Source organism: Oryzias latipes, chromosome 19 (assembly GCF_053564925.1).
Source record: "Oryzias latipes strain Hd-rR chromosome 19, Olatipes_Hd-rR_3.1".
Lineage (NCBI taxonomy): Eukaryota > Metazoa > Chordata > Actinopteri > Beloniformes > Adrianichthyidae > Oryzias > Oryzias latipes.
In genome coordinates, this window is record NC_136255.1 from 26408542 (window position 1) to 26427500 (window position 18959).

Consider the following 18959-nt stretch of genomic DNA (forward strand, 5'->3'; position numbering starts at 1 on the left):
TGATAGAATGATAGAATGTAGAGACCCGGCTTTGTCCTGAGGTGGGAAAACGATAGTTTGGGGACATGTCCACACCAGCGACCCCCCAACCCAAGTTCACGGAGTACACCACCACAGAACCCCCCAGATCCGATCAAAAGAGTCAGACCCAGGAGATCCCACTGCAGCGACCCCGCTCACTGAGAAGGGTCAGTCACTGATGTGGAGGATCCCTCAGAGGGAAACACTGGAGTAAAATAAAATGTAAAAGGAATAAAATTAAAATATATATAAAACATGGACAAAAAACAAATAATTACATAAACCTTAATAGGCATATGAAATAGTAAGAGCGTCTTAAAAATTAATAGAATAAATAAATAAATGTATTTACATACACATATAAAACTAGTTAAAAGAAAAATAAATAAATTAAAATATTTAAAAATAATAATAATAATTAAAATATTTAAAAATAATAATAATAATAATAATAATAATAATAATAATAATAATAATAATAATAAAATAAAATAAAATAAAATAAAATAAAATAAAATAAAATAAAATAAAATAAAATAAAATAAAAAAAATAAAAAATCCTAAAATTCAACTAAAAGCTAAATTAAAAAGGTAGGTCTTAAGCCTTCCTTTAAAAACATGAACAGTCTCTGCGGCCCTGAGGCTCTCTGGGAGGCTGTTCCACAGGCGAGGTCCGTAAAAACTGAATGAGGCCTCGCCGTACGTTTTTGTTCTAACTTTTGGGATAACCAAAAGGCCTGTATCAGAGGACCTCAGGGTCCGCGAGGGCTCATACTTTAAAATCATGTCAGATAAATATGAAGGCCCGAGACCATAAAAACATTTGTAAACCAATAAAAGAACTTTAAAATCAATCCTGAATTGCACAGGGAGCCAATGCAGCGATCTTAAAATCGGTGTAATGTGTTCCCGCCCCCTGGTCCTCGTCAGAACGCGTGCTGCTGAATTTTGCAGCAGTTGAAGATTTGCTATTCTTGTTCTGGGAAGACCAGAGAGCAGGGCATTACAATAATCCAATCTGCTGGTAATAAAAGCATGCATTAGCACCTCTGTACTGGCAAGAGAGAGAAATGGGCGGACTCTGGATATATTTTTTAGATGATAAAATCCTGTTTTTGTGATGTTTTTAATTTGTGGGATAAAATTCAACTCAGAGTCAAAAATGACACCCAGGTTTCTCACACACTGAGAAGTTTTGTAATTCTTTAGTTTAGATAAAACTATCTCTCTCTTGTCTTCAGAACCGATCACTAAAACCTCTGTTTTGTCCTGGTTTAGCTGTAGGAAGTTCTCTGCCATCCATGACTCAATGTCTAAAATGCATTTTAAGAGTGTGTTGACCGACTCTTCATCATCAGGAGACACAGCGATGTAGAGTTGAGTGTCATCAGCATAGCTGTGGAAACAAACGCCATGCCTCCTGATGACGTCCCCCAGTGGCAACATATATAGATTAAAAAGTAGTGGGCCTAAAATTGAACCTTGGGGGACCCCACAGTTGATGTCGAAGACCCTTGAGGAGCAAGTATCCATACTTACGTAAAAACTTCGATCTGTGAGATAGGAATAAAACCACTTTAGTACAGTACCAGAGATGCCCAAACCTCTCAGTCTGTTGAGTAAAATACTGTGATCTACAGTGTCGAAAGCAGCACTGAGATCCAGTAGTACCAGAACTGAGAGTTTCTGACAATCCAGGTTACATCTAATATCATTTACTATTTTAACAAGGGCCGTCTCTGTGCTGTGGTTCGTCCTAAAACCAGATTGATATTTTTCAAATATGTTATTTCTATTTAAAAACTCATTAAATTGGATTAAAACAGTTTTTTCAATCATTTTACTTAAAAATGGTAAGTTGGATACTGGACGATAATTGTTATAGTTGTTTGGATCTAAATTACTCTTCTTCAGAAGAGGCCTCACCACTGCCGTTTTAAAGGCAGCAGGGAAGACACCTGTCTGAAGAGAGTAATTTACTATATTTAAAAGCTCAAACTCAAAGAAGTCATAAAATGTTTTCAACAACGATGTGGGGATTGGGTCTAAAAGGCAGGTGGTTGGCTTTAACTGGGAGAAAACCTGACCAAGTCCCACAGCATCAACCAGGACAAAACTTTCCAGTGTTTCCTCTGATAAATACAATGCTATAGATTCATTAAAAGCAACACCTTTTTGAATTAAAAGAGTAGATCTAATAGCATTGATTTTACTCCTGAAGTGGTCTGCAAAACTCTCACATACAGCATCTGAGGCTGCTATGGAGGACCTTTGAGAGTCTCTTTTAGTTAAACTGTCTATTGTTTTAAAAAGAACTCTAGGATCATTTTTGTTTTGTAAAATTAAGTTTGAGAAGTGGAGGGTTCTGGCTTTTTTTATTGCATGACTGTACCTCGTTTGCTGTTCTTTAAAAATTTCGCAATGTACAGTTAACTTCGTTTTTCTCCACTTCCTCTCCGCTCTCCTGCATTCGCGTTTCAAGGCTCTGATTGGTTCGTTCTTCCACGGTGCTGTAGCTTTAGTTTTCAACGTTTTCGTTTTAAGTGGAAGAAGACACTTTTAGCTCCAGTTCATGTTACTGTCAAGTCTGGGACGTCAGCTTTTGCATCCATCAGGCTCATAATGAAGAAGACAAGTCAAAAGCACCAGGAGAGACATTTTCTGCTTCTGTCCAGGAGGCAGACACCATCATCTTCATCACCTCTAGAGCAGTATTCAACCTCATTATGACCAAAACAAACACATTACCATGAGAAACCTCTAATACCACCTCGCCGAGGTCAGAGGTCACAGCAGACACCCCCCACACATACAAGCACAGGGAAAAACAAAAGTACAGGCAGCTCCAAACATCAGCAGTAGAGTTCCCCTTAAATGATTGTTGTGGGTCCAGAAACCGTCACGTTTGGAGCGCTCCATTTAAACCACATGAGATCAGATTTTAATCCCAGGAAAAAAAGTGAGAGCTGAAGACTGAAGCTCTTCCCTATGAATCAGTATCTTTGCTGTTGTCTATGAACAGGCCTCTGGTTGGAATGAAGATCACAGTTTACCACACATAAACCAGGAGGGACAGACGTTACGATACAAGCTCATCTCCATAAATTCTTTTTGTTCAAACAAAACGGATGAAAAGACGTTGTAACATCCATCAAAAAAGAAGTTACAGCTTTAAAAAACACAGATCCGAGGCTTTGATTCTGGTTCAAGCCCCACTAAAGTATTTATCCTCCTAAATAAGTGAATGAAGAACACTTGCAGGGAAGCGATCTTGAGTTGCGATAAAAGCAAAATCGCATTTCTTATTCCTGAGAAGCTGGTTTGCATCCAAGAATGCAAGCCAGCGTTTTGAGTTGCATCAGTCTTACCGGCTGTTCTATGAGCAGACATCCAGACGTCCTATTGATCGCATCGGCTCTTTACGGCCTCCGCGTGATTAGCTGCAGCAGATCAGGATCAGGTCAGCCGCCGGATTCAGACGGCGTCTCACTGCAGCCGAGGCAGCAGAGGACTCTGAAGGATGGAGGCAGCTGAACCAGCGTTTCAGGTCATCCTAAATAATATATTGTCTGCTTCTCAGAGGATTCTTTTCTCCCAAATGATCAATTATTTGCTGAAAAATGCAATCTGAGCGAGGAAAGTATCTGGCTTTATCCCATGTGGCAGATGGGAACGAGTTGGTGCTTCATCCAGGATAAATAATGCAGACATCAGGCAAACGAAAAAAACAATATCACATTATGATCTAAACTAAGAGATTTCAAAAACAAGGAGACGAAAACTGATTTTATTGGAAAACTGGAAAGCAGGTATTCATAACTGAACTCCTTAAAAGGACATTTATTTTGGATTTTCAGCCACCAAATCTGCTTTCAGAGACTGTTGAAGATCAAACACCTAACTGAGCCGATGTTCATGCTGATCGTTCCAGAAGAAACAAAAGAGATTTTAGAAAAATAAACCTAAAACAATACATACTTTTATTTGAATAGTTATGTTTCAAGGAAAACTGGATTTTACTCCAACGTCTGTCTTGAGGATCGTTATCCGAACACTGAAAGTCCCACACGGATCATCTTCTGACGACGCCGCTGCATTTGTGAAGCAAACCCAACACTTCTGTTCTTCTGTTATGGACCCTGCTGTCAATAAAGCTTCAATGCTGCTGGATTTCAGGTTTTGAACACCTCAGAACTTGTTCTTCTTTAACAATGACTCCTGAGACGTTTTCCACATCAGTCCTGCTTATAGATCTAGAGGAAAAGCATCGGGGTGGAACAGCGTAGCGTCTAGCATCCTCTCTTCTGTGCTGTTTGATTCCCGTTTAAATCTAAAAACCTTCAGTGTTTTAGAATTTCCAGCTGTTCTCTGAATTCACCAGCTGTTCACCATTTGAATCCCACGACATTTATGGTCAAATGAAAGACTTGATTTAAAGACATTTATCAACAAGTCACCCAAACACTTCAGTTCATTTAACCCCAAATCTGAACCCTTTAAGCCACTTTTTCTCAGTTTTTCCAGAGCTGCCTCTGACAAATTCATAAAAAAAACCTGGGGGGTCACTAACAGGTCTAAGTCATTTCTAAAAGAATCCTTTTTTCCCCTTGTTGAAGTTTTTGGTTAACCCCGCCCACATTCCTAATATGTTCAGATCGTATTTTGTTTTTTGCAGTTTCAGCCAAGAATTCATGTCGTAAATTTTCACTTTGGCGCGCTCGCCATCCTGACGCCATCCTGATGCCATGCTGACGCCATTCAATCTCTCTAACTTCACATTCCGATATATTTTTCCAAATATGATGCTCGAGGAGTTAGGAGGCTGTAGATCAAAATCCCAAGGAGGAGTTTAAATTAGTTAAAAGTACTAAAGTTGTTTTGTATTTTGATTCAAGATGGCGGGTTCTTCCTGAGGTCAAAGGTCAATGAAACTTTGGTTGTAGACTTAATCTGGAGGTGTAAAACTTCGGAAAAATCACTCGACCAAAAGTTTTCTTTTCCATATTGTGCAAAAATGTGAAAATCGCCAAATTTTTAATTTTGCCACATAATGGTCGTCAAGCCGTAGGTCTTGTGGCCATCCCATAATAGTTTCAAAACTTCCTTTGGATATCCCTGACACGTCTCTTTTGGTTTCGTTTTTTCCTTTGCCCCATTCTATTTTTGAAGGTTTTCCCCGCTGTGATGTCATCATTTCTGGAGGGGTGGGGTTATCAAAATGCCCCAAATCCCCTTTTCACTGGATACTTGGTGTTTGCCAATTTAGGAGAGTTTCTGAGCCTTCAGTCCAGCACGGCTGCAGGACAGAATCTATTGAGGAAATATGTTTTTCTCATTAACGGATCAATAAAAGCCGTTTCGATGCATCACTTCAAAACTATGAATCAAGCCAACAGGAAGAAGCTGAGTGTCGGGTCTGACTGTGAAGCTGGACTGAAGCATCCCGTCTTCTGGTGTTCTCCTCTCCTCCGCTGTCCTCTGACCCCACAGAAGTGTCTGGCCTCGGCACACGCTTTGGATGTGGACAGGAAACCAACACAAAGGCCTCCAGAGTTGCCTCCTGTCATTGTGCGGCCACGGCGGCGGCGGATCTCCTGCTGCTTGGATCAGCGTCTCTTTTAACCTGGAAGGTGTTTGGTGTTTCTGGGAGCGCGTCGGCGTAAATCGATGTTCCTCTGATGAGCCGTGGAGACGCCGAGTGAGCGAGCTGTCCGTCAATGAGGAGGATTGATTCTCACATTAGGACTCCACGCTAACTTTACTGAAACAGAGATTTGTTTTCTGATGCAGAACTGATGGACTCAGCAACAGATTATCGTTAATCCGTCAGTAAAAACCTTCTATGTGAAGGTGAAGACTTTGAAGGCCTTGCTGGGCTGATAAGGTCTTCAGATTTACAAAAAAAAGTATTATTGTTGCCCATGAAGCAGAAAACAGGCTTTCATTTACGTCATCTTTGTGTAATAAAACATTTTTCAAGTTCTGCTCCGCATTAAAGCCCTTTTCTGTCACAGTCTGTTGTAGGAAATGTTCTATTATTATTCTTTCATTCTCAATAGATTTGATTTGTTATTCGGGTTAAAAGCTGATTTCTTGGTAAAAAAATATCATGATGCATCGCAACCATTTAGACTTCATGAGGTATTTGGTTGTTTTTCTGTCACTGTATAAAAATAAAACATATTTAAAGTAAAAACACAAAGGAATAACTTTTTCATTTAAAAAAAACAACTTCTAAAAATGTCTTTGATGTTTGAATTATGGATGTTATCTTTATGTGAGGGACACTCAAAACAGAGTCATAGAAATACGATTATTTATAGATATTTACATACCAAAAATATGCATTAACTGTGTGTAAATATGTATTCATCTTAAAGGGAATCGGATGCCTGGAGACTCCAAGAATACATTTCTTCTGGGCTTTTAAAGGGGTTAATTTGACTTTTTTCCTTTTTTGCTTACATTGTTGTTTTTATTACTTGTTCATTTTGTGTAGCAGCAATAAACAGGGTCCATAAATAAATAAGTAAACATGTAAATGGACAAATAAATAAACAAACCCTGTTTCTTCTCCAGGGTTAAATGGACCAAAAATGAGAAGAATGTGTGTCGAGTGTTTCCATGTGTGTATGTTTGTGTGTATATTTAACTACTGTGTGTGTCTCCGTCTGACATCAAATGTGTACTTGTTGAGCGGGTAACAGGTGTATAATGGAAAGTGGACGTTCTGTGAAGAAAACTGAGCTGATCTATTTCTGTTTTTGTGCCGTGAAGGACACGTCTGAAATAAAATGTTATCCTCTTCATCATCTAGTGTTCTAAAGATAAAAAAGAATCTCTGCTGTGCCACAAACAAACTTACAGGAAACAGACGTTCTCCCCGTCATCACACCAAACAACCCAACGCTGCAGCACAACTGTGGCCACTGTGTCAGACAACAAAAAGAAGTCTTGGGATTCTGGTGAGTTCTGGTGTCGGTGCGGCATCGGGAGGCCAAACCGGGTCACCGGTCCTTCCTGTCCGGCAGGGAACAGCCAGAACCCAGAAGGAGATTTATGGCTCTAGAGAAGCCAACACCTTTAAAACATCCCTTTACCTTTAGTTTTGATATTTTCAAAATAAAAGTTGTCAGCTTTGAATTTGGAGCTCAGCCATCCTCAGAGTTTTTTTTCTTGTTCAAATCTATTTCTACTTTAGTTTCCCCCACAGAAAGTTGATTGTTTTATCGCACCGACCTTTTTCCCTCAGAGCCGGTTTTGTTTCATCTCTCAGATCAAATCTTTCCATTTCTTGCTGCATCGTAGATTTCCAGAGGTTTTGTTGTCATTCATAACATTTTGTGTTTCCTCACACAGAGGGTGTATTCCTGCCACTCCCCGGATGTTTTGGAAGTTCTGTTTGCTGCTTACGGTGCAGCCGGGCCTTAATGGTTCTGCTCTAAATGGTTTTTACGTGCAGCAGAGCGGGTTTGCTCCTGCAGATCTGGGCGCTTTGTTTTTCTTTTTTCCTCTATCAGATCCTCCTGCAGCTCCTGGATTCATGAGCAGAGCGGCTCAGAACGGCTCGGGGTGTCCCGGGCCGCGGGCCGGAACCGAGACCAGCGGTCAGGATGAGTCTCCTGACTTCCACACGGAAACTGGCAAAAAGCAAAACTCCAATTCTCACACAGGGATTAGACAAACCCTTTTTATCCCATCTGTCACTGCAGCAGCCAAACACACGCAGAGAAAACACTTTATTTTATAAAAGTCTATAATAGTTTTATTTTGACAGCATCTTTGTGCCCTTTTCACTTAAAACAAACATCTCTGGCACTAATTAGCATCTTTGCAGTATTATTTCTATGTGAAGAAAGTCATACAATTTATTTTTATTTGCTTGTTTAGTAAATCATTAGGATAAACTTGTGGGGAAAAAAACTTTTCAAAAACTGGATTTATTCTCCTGACACTGCGGCAAATCAGAAACAAAAAGTAAACTTTTCCTCCTGAAATGGAGAAGTGCAGAGCTGCAGAAACATCAGAGCTAAATGCAGGAAATGATGTCGTGTTTGCAGAAAAGCTTCAAGCATCAAACCAAAAGTGCTGGAAGAGAAGCTGCTGTCGTCTTCCTGTCACTTCCTGCATGCCCGCCTAGCAGAGCTGCACCGACCGGCACCCATGACAGTGATATGTACGCTTCTTACTTTGTGTCTTAACCTAATGAGGATCAAGCTTTGTCGAAACCACAACGCTGCATGTGTGAGCGGCAGATCCAGAGCGAGGCCCGGTTTCATCACCGTAAATCACGTCAGCGGCGAGATTGGAGGTTAGCCTGCTTTGAAATAAAGCGATCAATAGGGCTTGTTCGACAACAGAAAGTCTTGATGATTATCGATCAGCGATTTGCTTCCAAACTGGCCGGCCTTCAGCTGGTCGAGGAGCATCTTCAAATCAGCAAAGATGAGGAATGAGCAGCAGCTCCGGTTTCCTAAACAAAAAAATCAATGCCATCAGCTTTCTGACCAATCAATGCTCGCAAATGCAAGGATTAGGCTTAAAGAGGTGTCCGAGGCTTCATTCAGACAGGCAGCGGCTTGTTTGGATGGAGAGGACGAGAAAAACACTTCAGGAAGTCGTCGGTTTTCGGTTCTGCCATAAATCGTTCTGTTGGAGTCTGACGCGATGCAAATCGCTCATAAAAATCCTTTTTTCTGTTGATGCTAAAGAGGAAAACATGAATGAAAAATGACCCTGAACCGCTGAAGCTTCACGGTTCCTGAGGGGTCTCGGCCCGGCTGCTGAAACGGTTCTGTCAGCTGCCGGCTCAGTTTGAGGCCCAAAAGCACAAAAGCTGCAGCTGCTTCCATCTGAGGATGAGGCTTCTCCCCAGCAGCACAGCTGGAGCTGATGGACGCACCTCCAGCGTTCAGGCCCGACCGGAACAGCTGAAAGATCTTCTGCAGCGTCTCTGAATCCATTTATGCAGCCGTGAAACGCCTCTCCTGTTTCAGCAGCAGCTCGGGCTTTAGAGAAAACCATCATCATAGCTACTTAACACATCATTCATAAACTGTTGGTTATTGAGTTATAAATAACAGTTCTAATTAACATTTACCAGGCTGTAACTATACACTAATCATTTATAGCAGATCATGAGCAAATTGTTGGTAAAACACTTACTAATCAATTATTAAGTCATTAGTAATAATGACTTAACATAATAGTTAAGTATTAGTAAATAATGTTTACTAACAGTTAATGAATGGGGAATAGTTGCAACACAATTCTAATGTTAAATAACGTCCCTATTAACTTATACTTAAAAAGCCCTTAGTTAGTAATTTACTAACAATTTTTTAGTGGTCTATTAGTAAATAATATGTAATTATTAACACTTAATTTAAAGGTTATAAATAACTTACTAACTTACAGCGTGTTAATTATCGATTGACCATACATAAGGTTTATCTATTAATCCTTAATAAACTATTATTTACTACTATTCAACAATTCATTAATAGCTCGCTAACTGTTTATTAATAAGGCTATATTATGTAGAATCAAATATAATGTTCATTCCTCACAATAAACAACGTCAAAGTGCTATTTTGATCAGTTCAAGTTTTTCTGAGCACTCTGCTCTCCGAGCACCAGCCCTTGTGATGTCACAAAGTGAGGAACAGCCCCTTCCAGGAAGAGTCTGTGCTGCCAGCCCCGCCCCCAGGCTAACAGACACACGCCCACTTTCCCAGCTGAGCAAGCAATGATCAACAAAAACGCTTTCCTTCCAGAAGCACAGTATGAACATCCATCTTTGTAAAGTTCAGATGTTGTTTGTTTCCGCAGACACGCTGCCGAGGCCGACTCTAGGATGATGTCATGAAACAGGCAACACCCACAAGGAGAGAAAGGCGGAGCCTCAGAGATCCAGTCGTCTTACTTCCTGCAAGAAAATAAGCTGTGAAAATAACTAATATTTCATCTTTTAAAGTGTGCCAAAGGTAATATTTTTTTAAAGACATGGATTTGTTTACTGTAAAAGGCTTAAGAATAGCAGGATAATTACATGAATAATTGAATCGGTTAGTTCAAAAGGGGCCCAAGTCCACAATTTTTCAAAATAGAGATATTCTATGTTCTATGGTCTTCAAGGGAAAAGCATCTGATTATGTGCAAAACAGTCTCAAGTCTGTTGTAATGTATTGACTGTGCTTGACGTTTAAAATGCATTAAGGGCTAAATTCCTGGACTTGGGCCTCTCTTTCATGGGTTTTGCTTTATCCCATAGATGGCAGCACTAGTTATCCAATATGGCAGCACCCCTGTTAATTCAAGAAGGGCCCAAGTCCAGAGACTTTAGTTTGCTAGTCCTCTGAAATTATAAAAGTGAGGTGCTTCATGTTCATAAGCTATGAACTGGTGCTGAATCTGGGTAAAGTATGAATCATTTGCCTCCCTTTAAGCTATGCATTTAAAATCATTTCCTGGAAAAAACAAGCCTCTTGGACTTGGGCCCCTTTTGAACTTACCGATTCCATTATTATCAAGTGCTCCAGATTTTAGTTGAAAATTGAATCCTTTTAGCTCCAGCCGCCTTCTTCTCCCACTCCCCAACCATCCAGCCGTTCGTTAACTTTGACTCCAGAACATAATATACATAAATGTCATTTCAAGCAGATTCCAGGAAATCCTGGATCAAGCGTGCAGAAGTCTGTCCCTGCATGTCGGCTGCACGTTTTGCAGCAGAATCTTCCTCAGCGGACGCAGGCGCCACGTCCTGCAGCCTCAGAGGAGATTGCTCATGTTTTCCTCCATGTTTTCTTCATTATTGATTCCTGCTTTAACGCTTCTCCCTGCAGTCTGAACAGAAACGGGAAAGCAGACAGCAACATTTGCATCATTCTCCCTCCGAGTTAATGATTATTATTTCAAAGAAAAGGATATTAGACTGGAGACCAGCAGTTTTTTTCTTTTATTTTTACGCAGAACGAAACTAAAGCTTCAAAATGTGAAAACAGGAAGTGTGTTTGTGGGTTTTTTTTTGGGTTGCAGAGGAAAACTTTTCCTTGTTAAATGATCTACAGTTACAAAAAAAAATAATTAGAAGGAATTTTGACTCAATTTTAACACTAAATGTGTGTAAAAGTACAAATATTTATGAACATAAACTTTCTTCTGCATCAGACAATAACTTGAAAGAACATCTTTACTTTTGTTGCAGCAACAGGAAGTTTTTCTGTGATTTCGTTTTAAACCTTCAGCAGACAATTATGTTGTTTTCTGGCCACATTGTAGCACAAAAATCATGTATTTAAATTAAATCAATTCAACTTAAGGGTTTTTTCTAGTAAAACAATTAATTTAGATAATGAAAAATTTTTTGATCATCTATTGATTATGTTTAATTTCTTTTAATTATGAAGTAAAATAAAGCCATTAGGCTTAAATATTTTCTTTTGTACATGTTGAGAAGACCCAAAAAACATAATAAAATACTCAGACTAACCTTTTAATGCTTATTAATCTGAATAAATTAACTTTATCAGGTCTTCTATATTTAAAATTTGACATTTGTGACTTTTTTTCAACCAGAGAACCTATAGTGCAGGTAATGGGGGACAAATAAATGGATTTTAAAGTTAATTATAGGTTAACACCATTGACTGAATCAATCCAGTCTATCCTTTGACTTGCAGCATTTTGATCAATCCCAGATGTTTTATCCACATCTGTTGGGTTTTTGTTATTTTGTTTGGTGCTGAACAGAAACCAGAATCAGTTTCTAAAAGCCCAGATTTTTTTTTTTGCTTTAAAAAAAGCTTCAGGAATACTAATGAAGTTCTTTTTAGGTCCTTGTTTTATTCTTTTTGAATTCCATCAATAATATCTACATTAATGTCTGCTTATTAATGTAAAAGTCGATCAACGATTGAGAATAAACGCTCTTCTCTGATCGTTTAATGTCTTGATATTCAACCATCAATTTTTATATTGTTGTCAAATTTCATTTCAAACCGCCTCATCATCAGAGATCCTCTGCTTCAGGCTGGAGGAAAGAGGAGGTTCTTGTTTCCAAACCAGGTTTTAAAAAGTCGTCCTCGTCTTTTCTGTACTTTAAAAAATCCTTTTGATTTTCTTGGGGGTGGAATAAAACTTGAACTTTTGTTCTCCTCCGGGCAAAGCCTGCATTTACATACCAATACCAAAATATAAACCTGGACAAAGACTGAGCGCTCCATCCATAATGGATGAGTATACAAGCGTATTTGTTGAAATGCTCTTTTTTAAGCGTGGCTAAACTCTGTTCTAGACATTTCCATGCGCTGCTGACTTTTCCTCTCCTGATCTGCATACAGCAGATGTGCCGTCACCTCTGCGACTCAGAAATGTTTCATTCCGTCCTGCTTTTTTGGAGCAGGTTGGAGCTTTAATCTACCAACGTGTTTTTGCTCTTCAGAGGATTTTCCTGGCGCCTTCGGCAACATGTTTCATGCAGTTTCTCTCTGTATTTGGATATTTTCCACAGTAAATATGAAATTATATTCTGGTGTAGCGTGACTGTGCTTGCCACCATTCTATTTTATAGCATTCTTTGTGCCGCTGCACTAAACACCAGGACATTTTAGAGACTGAGTCTTTTATAGTGGAAAGCAGCCATAGACTTTTACAACAAGAGCTAATTAGGCCCATGCAGCACATAACATTGGGCCTCTTTAAAGAGTAATGCATGAAAGCCACTCGTACACTAATACATGACATTTAATAATTCCACATTTGCTCAATTTTTCCTCATAACTCTAAGGAAAAAATTCACCTCTGATCCAGTTTTTAAAAGCATCATTTTTCAAAAATCCACATGAAATTTTCTGCTCATAAAAGTCAAAGAGAAAGACCCCAGTTTCATTTTTTTAATTACAGAATCCAGATTTATCCTCTCTTTTTGAAAAGCTAAACATGATTCCAGCCGTCACCGCTTTGTTAAGAAGTCAGACTTTGCTGCTTCTGCTGTGAAATTTACAGCTGATAAAAGGCTTTTAAAGCTTGTTGCCAAGTGTGTCCTAAATCCCGCCGTGGATCCAGTGGCTCCTAAACACTCCCAGAGGTCCTGATAACTCACAGTTAAAGTGAAGGTTTTGAACCGTGTCCACACTGTGGGTTCAATCAAAGCGTGCGCTGAAGAGGCTTTTTAAGGCCGTGACCTTCGTGAGGACAGCCGCCCTATTTACCACCTGCAAGGTGGCTCCAAAGCCAAACGGAGCCAGATCAGTTCATCAGGTCACCACTAGGGTTGGGTTAAAACTGGTACTTTTGAAACGGTTCCGGTGCGAAAATATAAAAAAGACGGCTATTTCTTCCAAAAACCTTAAATTGTGACAAAGCAGAGTGGTGGGGAAAGGGAGCGCTTCAATGTGCTCAAATGCTTTCTTTTCTGCTTTCTGACAGCCTGCATTGCAGCGCTGCACCTCTGTTTTCACCTCTCATCGCCACGACGACGCCCTTTTTTCCAGAGCTTTGCACTCGTCACTCTGATCCATCAAGTCACTCAATTAGACCCTTTTGCTGTACGGTTCAGATAAACTTTCGCTCACATCGCCTTCGTTATTAAGACTGTAGCTGAACGGACAAGGAAGACAGAAAGAATGGTTGTGTTGCCGCACATCAGAGGAGTAACAGAACGCATCCAAAGGGCCGTGAAAAAGCATCGCATCAGCACCGCAGTCAAACCGGATGAGAAACCCAGACAACTCCTGGTGCAACCAAAAGACAGCATCGAGCAAAAAAACAAATGCAACGTCATTTAAGAAATACCACGTCACACCTGCAACAAAACATACAACGGAGAAACAGGACGCACCTTCATCACAAGAAAAACAGAGGAAAAGAAACAAAGAAGAGACTAACAAGAGCAAGACGACAACAGGCAGCTCAAGAAAACATGAAATCGGAAATAAGGGACCGCTGCAGGCAAGAAAACCACATCATGGGCTGGAAAAAGGCCAAAGGCCTCCACACTGAAGACAACAGGTGGATCATGGAGGCGGTGGAGATCCGAAAGCGAGCCCACACTTCCATGGCCTTCCTGCTCTCCCATAGCTATAGCGACGTCATCCAGCAGAGGCGGAGCCACCTGTCAAAGTCTGACAGCTGACTGCGCTCCCAAGACAATTGTCTGTTTTTATGCACGTCACACACAACCATCTGATGAAGACTCTGACGAAGAAGGAACGCGTCCGTCAAAACATGTCAGGTATCCGTGTCTGATAACAGAAGAACTAAGAAGTTAATATCATTGTTGTTGTTGTGAGTGTTGGGAAACATCACGACACAGACACGTGGTGCTGCCTAATCTGCTGATTGATTCATTCAGAAAAATGACTAAAGCAGACAGAAAAACAAGGTTTTTTGCTTTTTTGAAAACAAATACGCATTAGTAAATGGGTTTAGACATGAATAAAGTAAAGGATCTTCAATTATTTAAAGGTGCATGGAGATAAAAATAGCCAAACACTGATTACTTTCCACGTGTTCTTTCACATAATTCATCTGACAAAGTTTCTGCAGGAATATTAGATCTAAAGACAAAACTGAGGAAAATTCCAGACCAGAAATGAAATATATTTGTTGAGGAGCCAGCGAAGGGTCATCACAGTCTGTGTGGAGGGACACATTCAAGGCTGTATTTTCTGTCCTTGTAAGTTATGGAAGGTGTCACTCAGCACATTGTCTGAGGTAAAATATGACTCCTGGAAAGTCTGTTCACCCCACCCAGCAAGGAGAAGCCCAGCGAGGCCCAAACAGCTGTGGGAAAACACTAAACAAATGTTGTTCTGTTTGTTTGGAGAGCTTAAAGCAATCAGAAAAGAATCCTCTCTGTAATATCCTGTTTTCCCACATGGACTTAGTTTGATCCAAATTCTATGAATCCATATTAAAATGAGTCGTCCATAAGCCGGACTCTCTACTGTCTGTGGAAAAACCAAAACCTGGCTCATCCGCCAACAGACCTGCCTTCCTGTTTCACCTGAGTTTCCCCGGCGACTAAAAGAAACCTCTATTTTATCTGTCCACAGGTCCTGATTGGTTTCACACCAACTTAGGAAGCAAATATTTGCATCTGTGAACCTGTTGCCGGGAGATGAGATGAAACTTTCAGTTACTTCCTTACAAGAGAAACAAGAGACGTTTACCTTAAATCAATCCAAAAGAGGAAATGTAATGAAGAGGAAACTTAAAGCAATGTCTCATCCTGTATATATGAATATAGTTTTTTGTACTCCGTATTTCATCACTCATGAAGTTCCCTTTTAAAAAGAACCTTTATCTAACTAAGCAGAATCCGTTAAGAAAGGAAGAATTCTGAGGTGACCTCATCAAATCTGCTAGAAAAAGGCTCAAAATAGCCAAGGCTGCAATAATGTTGTGTGACGAATGTAAAAGCTTTCAGTCAATTCAAGTCCTTCAGGTTTTTCTGCCTAAAACAACATTTCCGGTCTTTTCTGTCTTTATTCTCTATTCAAGTCTTCTTTAAAAAAATGTAAATAAAAATTGCTTTTGGATAGAACTTTATAGTAGGGGTCTCAAACTCAGGACTGTCCCACCCAAAAGTTTAAACCTGTCCAGGGCACACAGGTGACCCACAGGAAAATTCAAGGTTGCAGACCACTCGGTAAACCCGTGGAGACAAAATGTTCAAGCACATTTTCTTCAATGGAAATGCTGTGATTGACAGGTAGTAGTGAACACTTGGACAAGACCATGCAGCCAGTGTGGTGTAGCGGCACCGTATGAGCATCACCTGTACATCAGAAGTGAGTCCAACTTCTATTACCCTTACACCTACTTTATGATACACTTACCACAACTACAACAACGGTTTCGTGTTGTCCGTTAAGGTGGCGGTGCGAGCCTTAAAGGAGCTGCCAAGACCCACCTGTGCTTCCCTTAGGATGCAGCTGCCCCTTTTTATGACCCCCACACCTCAAAAACCATGGGCTCGACCCGTACGGTTACCAGACTAAGGCTTCAGTTGAATGAGTTGTGCAGAATCAGTTACCAAAGCCAATGAAATCTTCCACTTTCGGCTTCTCCCATCAGGGGTCGCCACAGCGAACAAGTCGCATGGTAAATTTGGCAATGTTTTACGCCGGATGCCCTTCCTGACGCAACCTTTTCTAACCGGGCTTGGGACCGGCACAGAGGTAGAGAAGGGAACAGGGAGCAGCCTGGAGTCGAACCCGGGTTTCACGGACGGAAGGCGCCGCAAACCAGCACGAGCTAAACTGGCTCGTATACCAAAGCCAATGAAATCAAGACCTTAAAACCAACATGGAAAAAGATTGCACATGGTTCCTTTTCCAAACTATTTGAAGCCGTACTCCAAGTGGAGCTAAAAGGAATCACCAGAAACAGTGAATGAAAAAAACAAACTTAAGAGAGCAATAGGGGTTTATATGGACACACTCGAAAAGTAACCAACAACCCCGATTGTGAAAGTAAAACATGTCTGTCACACACAAGAGGCACTCAGCCGCAAAATGTTTGTCCATTTGTTGGACAGGACAAAAATAAAAAGAGAGCCATACCAGCAAACACACAGCTGGAGAAAACCTTTTCACCAAAACAGAAGCTCCTACCTTATAGACTGCTGTTGTGAGCTCGCAGTGAGGCTGTGTGCGTCAGCATGAAGCTCTCAGTACACTGCTGACTGCTGGCGGATGGCGACCTGCGAGGTGAACGCTGAAAGCGGCTTCGACGGTTGAAGTAGTTTCCGGCCGTCCACGAGCGCTTATGCTTCCTCAGGTACTCCTTGTAGTTCTTGGTGAGCAGGGTGTACAGAAAGGGGTTGATGCAGCTGTTGGAGTAGGTCAGGCAGGTGGTCAGGTAGTTGATGTTGCATTTGGCTTTGGTGGAGAGGGGCAGTGAGGGGTAGAACTGTCCCAGAAGTTGCCAGATCCAGAAAGGCAGGAAGCATGCCCAGAAGAGTAGAACAATGGTGAAGATCAGGTAGAGCACCTACGGATAGACCAGAGAACCAACAAAGTCTGAAAGTCTGAAACAGGTTATGGTTGTTGTGAAATTGACAGACATGAGTCATGAGTTACTAGTTATGGTTCACAGGAGCCAGAATGCAAATGGTGTCATTATGATGGATGGAAAGATGGATGGATGGATGGATGGATGGATGGATGGATGAATGGATGGATATATGGATGGATATATGGATGAATGGATATATGGATGGATGGATGGATGGATGGAAAGAGGGATGGATGGATGGATGGATGGATGGATATATGGATGGATGGATGGATATATGGATGAATGGATATATGGATGGATGGAGGGATGGAGAGATGGATGGATGGATGGATGGATGGATGGATAGATATATGGATGGATGGATATATGGATGGATGGATGGATGGAAAGAGGGATGGATGGATGGATGGATATATGGATGGATGGAGGGATGGAGAGATGGATGGATGGATGGATGGATAGATATATGGATGGATGGATATATGGATGGATGGATGGATGGATGGAAAGAGGGATGGATGGATGGATGGATGGATGGATGGATGGATATATGGATGAATGGATATATAGATGGATGGAGGGATGGAGGGATGGATGGATGGATGGATGGATGGATGGATGGATGGATGAATGGATGGATAGATATATGGATGGATGGATATATGGATGGATGGATGGATGGATGGAAAGAGGGATGGATGGATGGATGGATGGATGGATGGATGGATGGATGGATATATGGATGAATGGATATATGGATGGATGGATGGATGGATGGATGGATGGATGGAAAGAGGGATGGATGGATGGATGGATGGATATATGGATATATGGATGAATGGATATATGGATGGATGGAGGGATGGAGGGATGGATGGATGAATGGATAGAAGGATGGATGGATAAAGGGATGGATGGATGGATATATGGATGGATGGATGGATGGATGGATGGATGGATGGATGGATATATTGATGGATGGATGGATATATGGATGGATGGATTGATAGAGGGATGGATGGATGGATGGATAAAGGGATGGATGGATGGATATATGGATGGATGGATGGATGGATATATTAATGGATGGATGGATGGATATATGGATGGACGGATAGAGGGATGGATGGATGGATATATGGATGGATGGATGAAAGTATGGATGGATGGATGGATGGATGGATGGATGGATGGATGGATGGATGGATGGATGGATATATTGATGGATGGATGGATGGATATATGGATGGACGGATAGAGGGATGGATGGATGGATATATGGATGGATGGATATATGGATGGATGGATGAAAGTATGGATGGATGGATGGATGGATGGATGGATGGATGGATATATTGATGGATGGATGGATGGATGGATATATGGATGGACGGATAGAGGGATGGATGGATGGATAGAGGGATGGATGGATGGATGGATGGATGGATGGATGGATGGATGAATGGATGGATATAGGGATGGATATATGGATGAATGGATGAAAGTATGGATGGATGGATGGATGGATGGATGGATGGATGGATGGATGGATGGATGGATGGATGGATGGATGGATGGATGGATGGATGGATATATTGATGGATGGATGGATGGATATATGGATGGACGGATAGAGGGATGGATGGATGGATATATGGATGGATGGATGAAAGTATGGATGGATGGATGGATGGATGGATGGATATATTGATGGATGGATGGATGGATGGATATATGGATGGACGGATAGAGGGATGGATGGATGGATGGAGGGATGGAGAGATGGATGGATGGATGGATGGATAGATATATGGATGGATGGATATATGGATGGATGGAGGGATGGAGGGATGGATGGATGGATGGATGGATGAATGGATGGATATATGGATGGATGGATATATGGATGGATG

At 41.0% G+C, this 18959-nt stretch overlaps 1 protein-coding gene across 2 annotated transcripts in view; it reads right to left on the reverse strand.

Moving 5' to 3' along the window:
• Positions 1-18959, reverse strand: part of uts2r (urotensin 2 receptor) — a 49804-nt gene that overhangs the window by 21608 nt on the left and 9237 nt on the right. For both annotated transcript variants that reach the window (XM_004086803.5, XM_011473482.4), the window contains exon 3: positions 16641-17019. In XM_004086803.5, the coding sequence (XP_004086851.1) occupies positions 16642-17019 (378 nt within the window). In that variant the 3' untranslated portion in view covers position 16641. The remainder of the gene's footprint in view (positions 1-16640; positions 17020-18959) is intronic.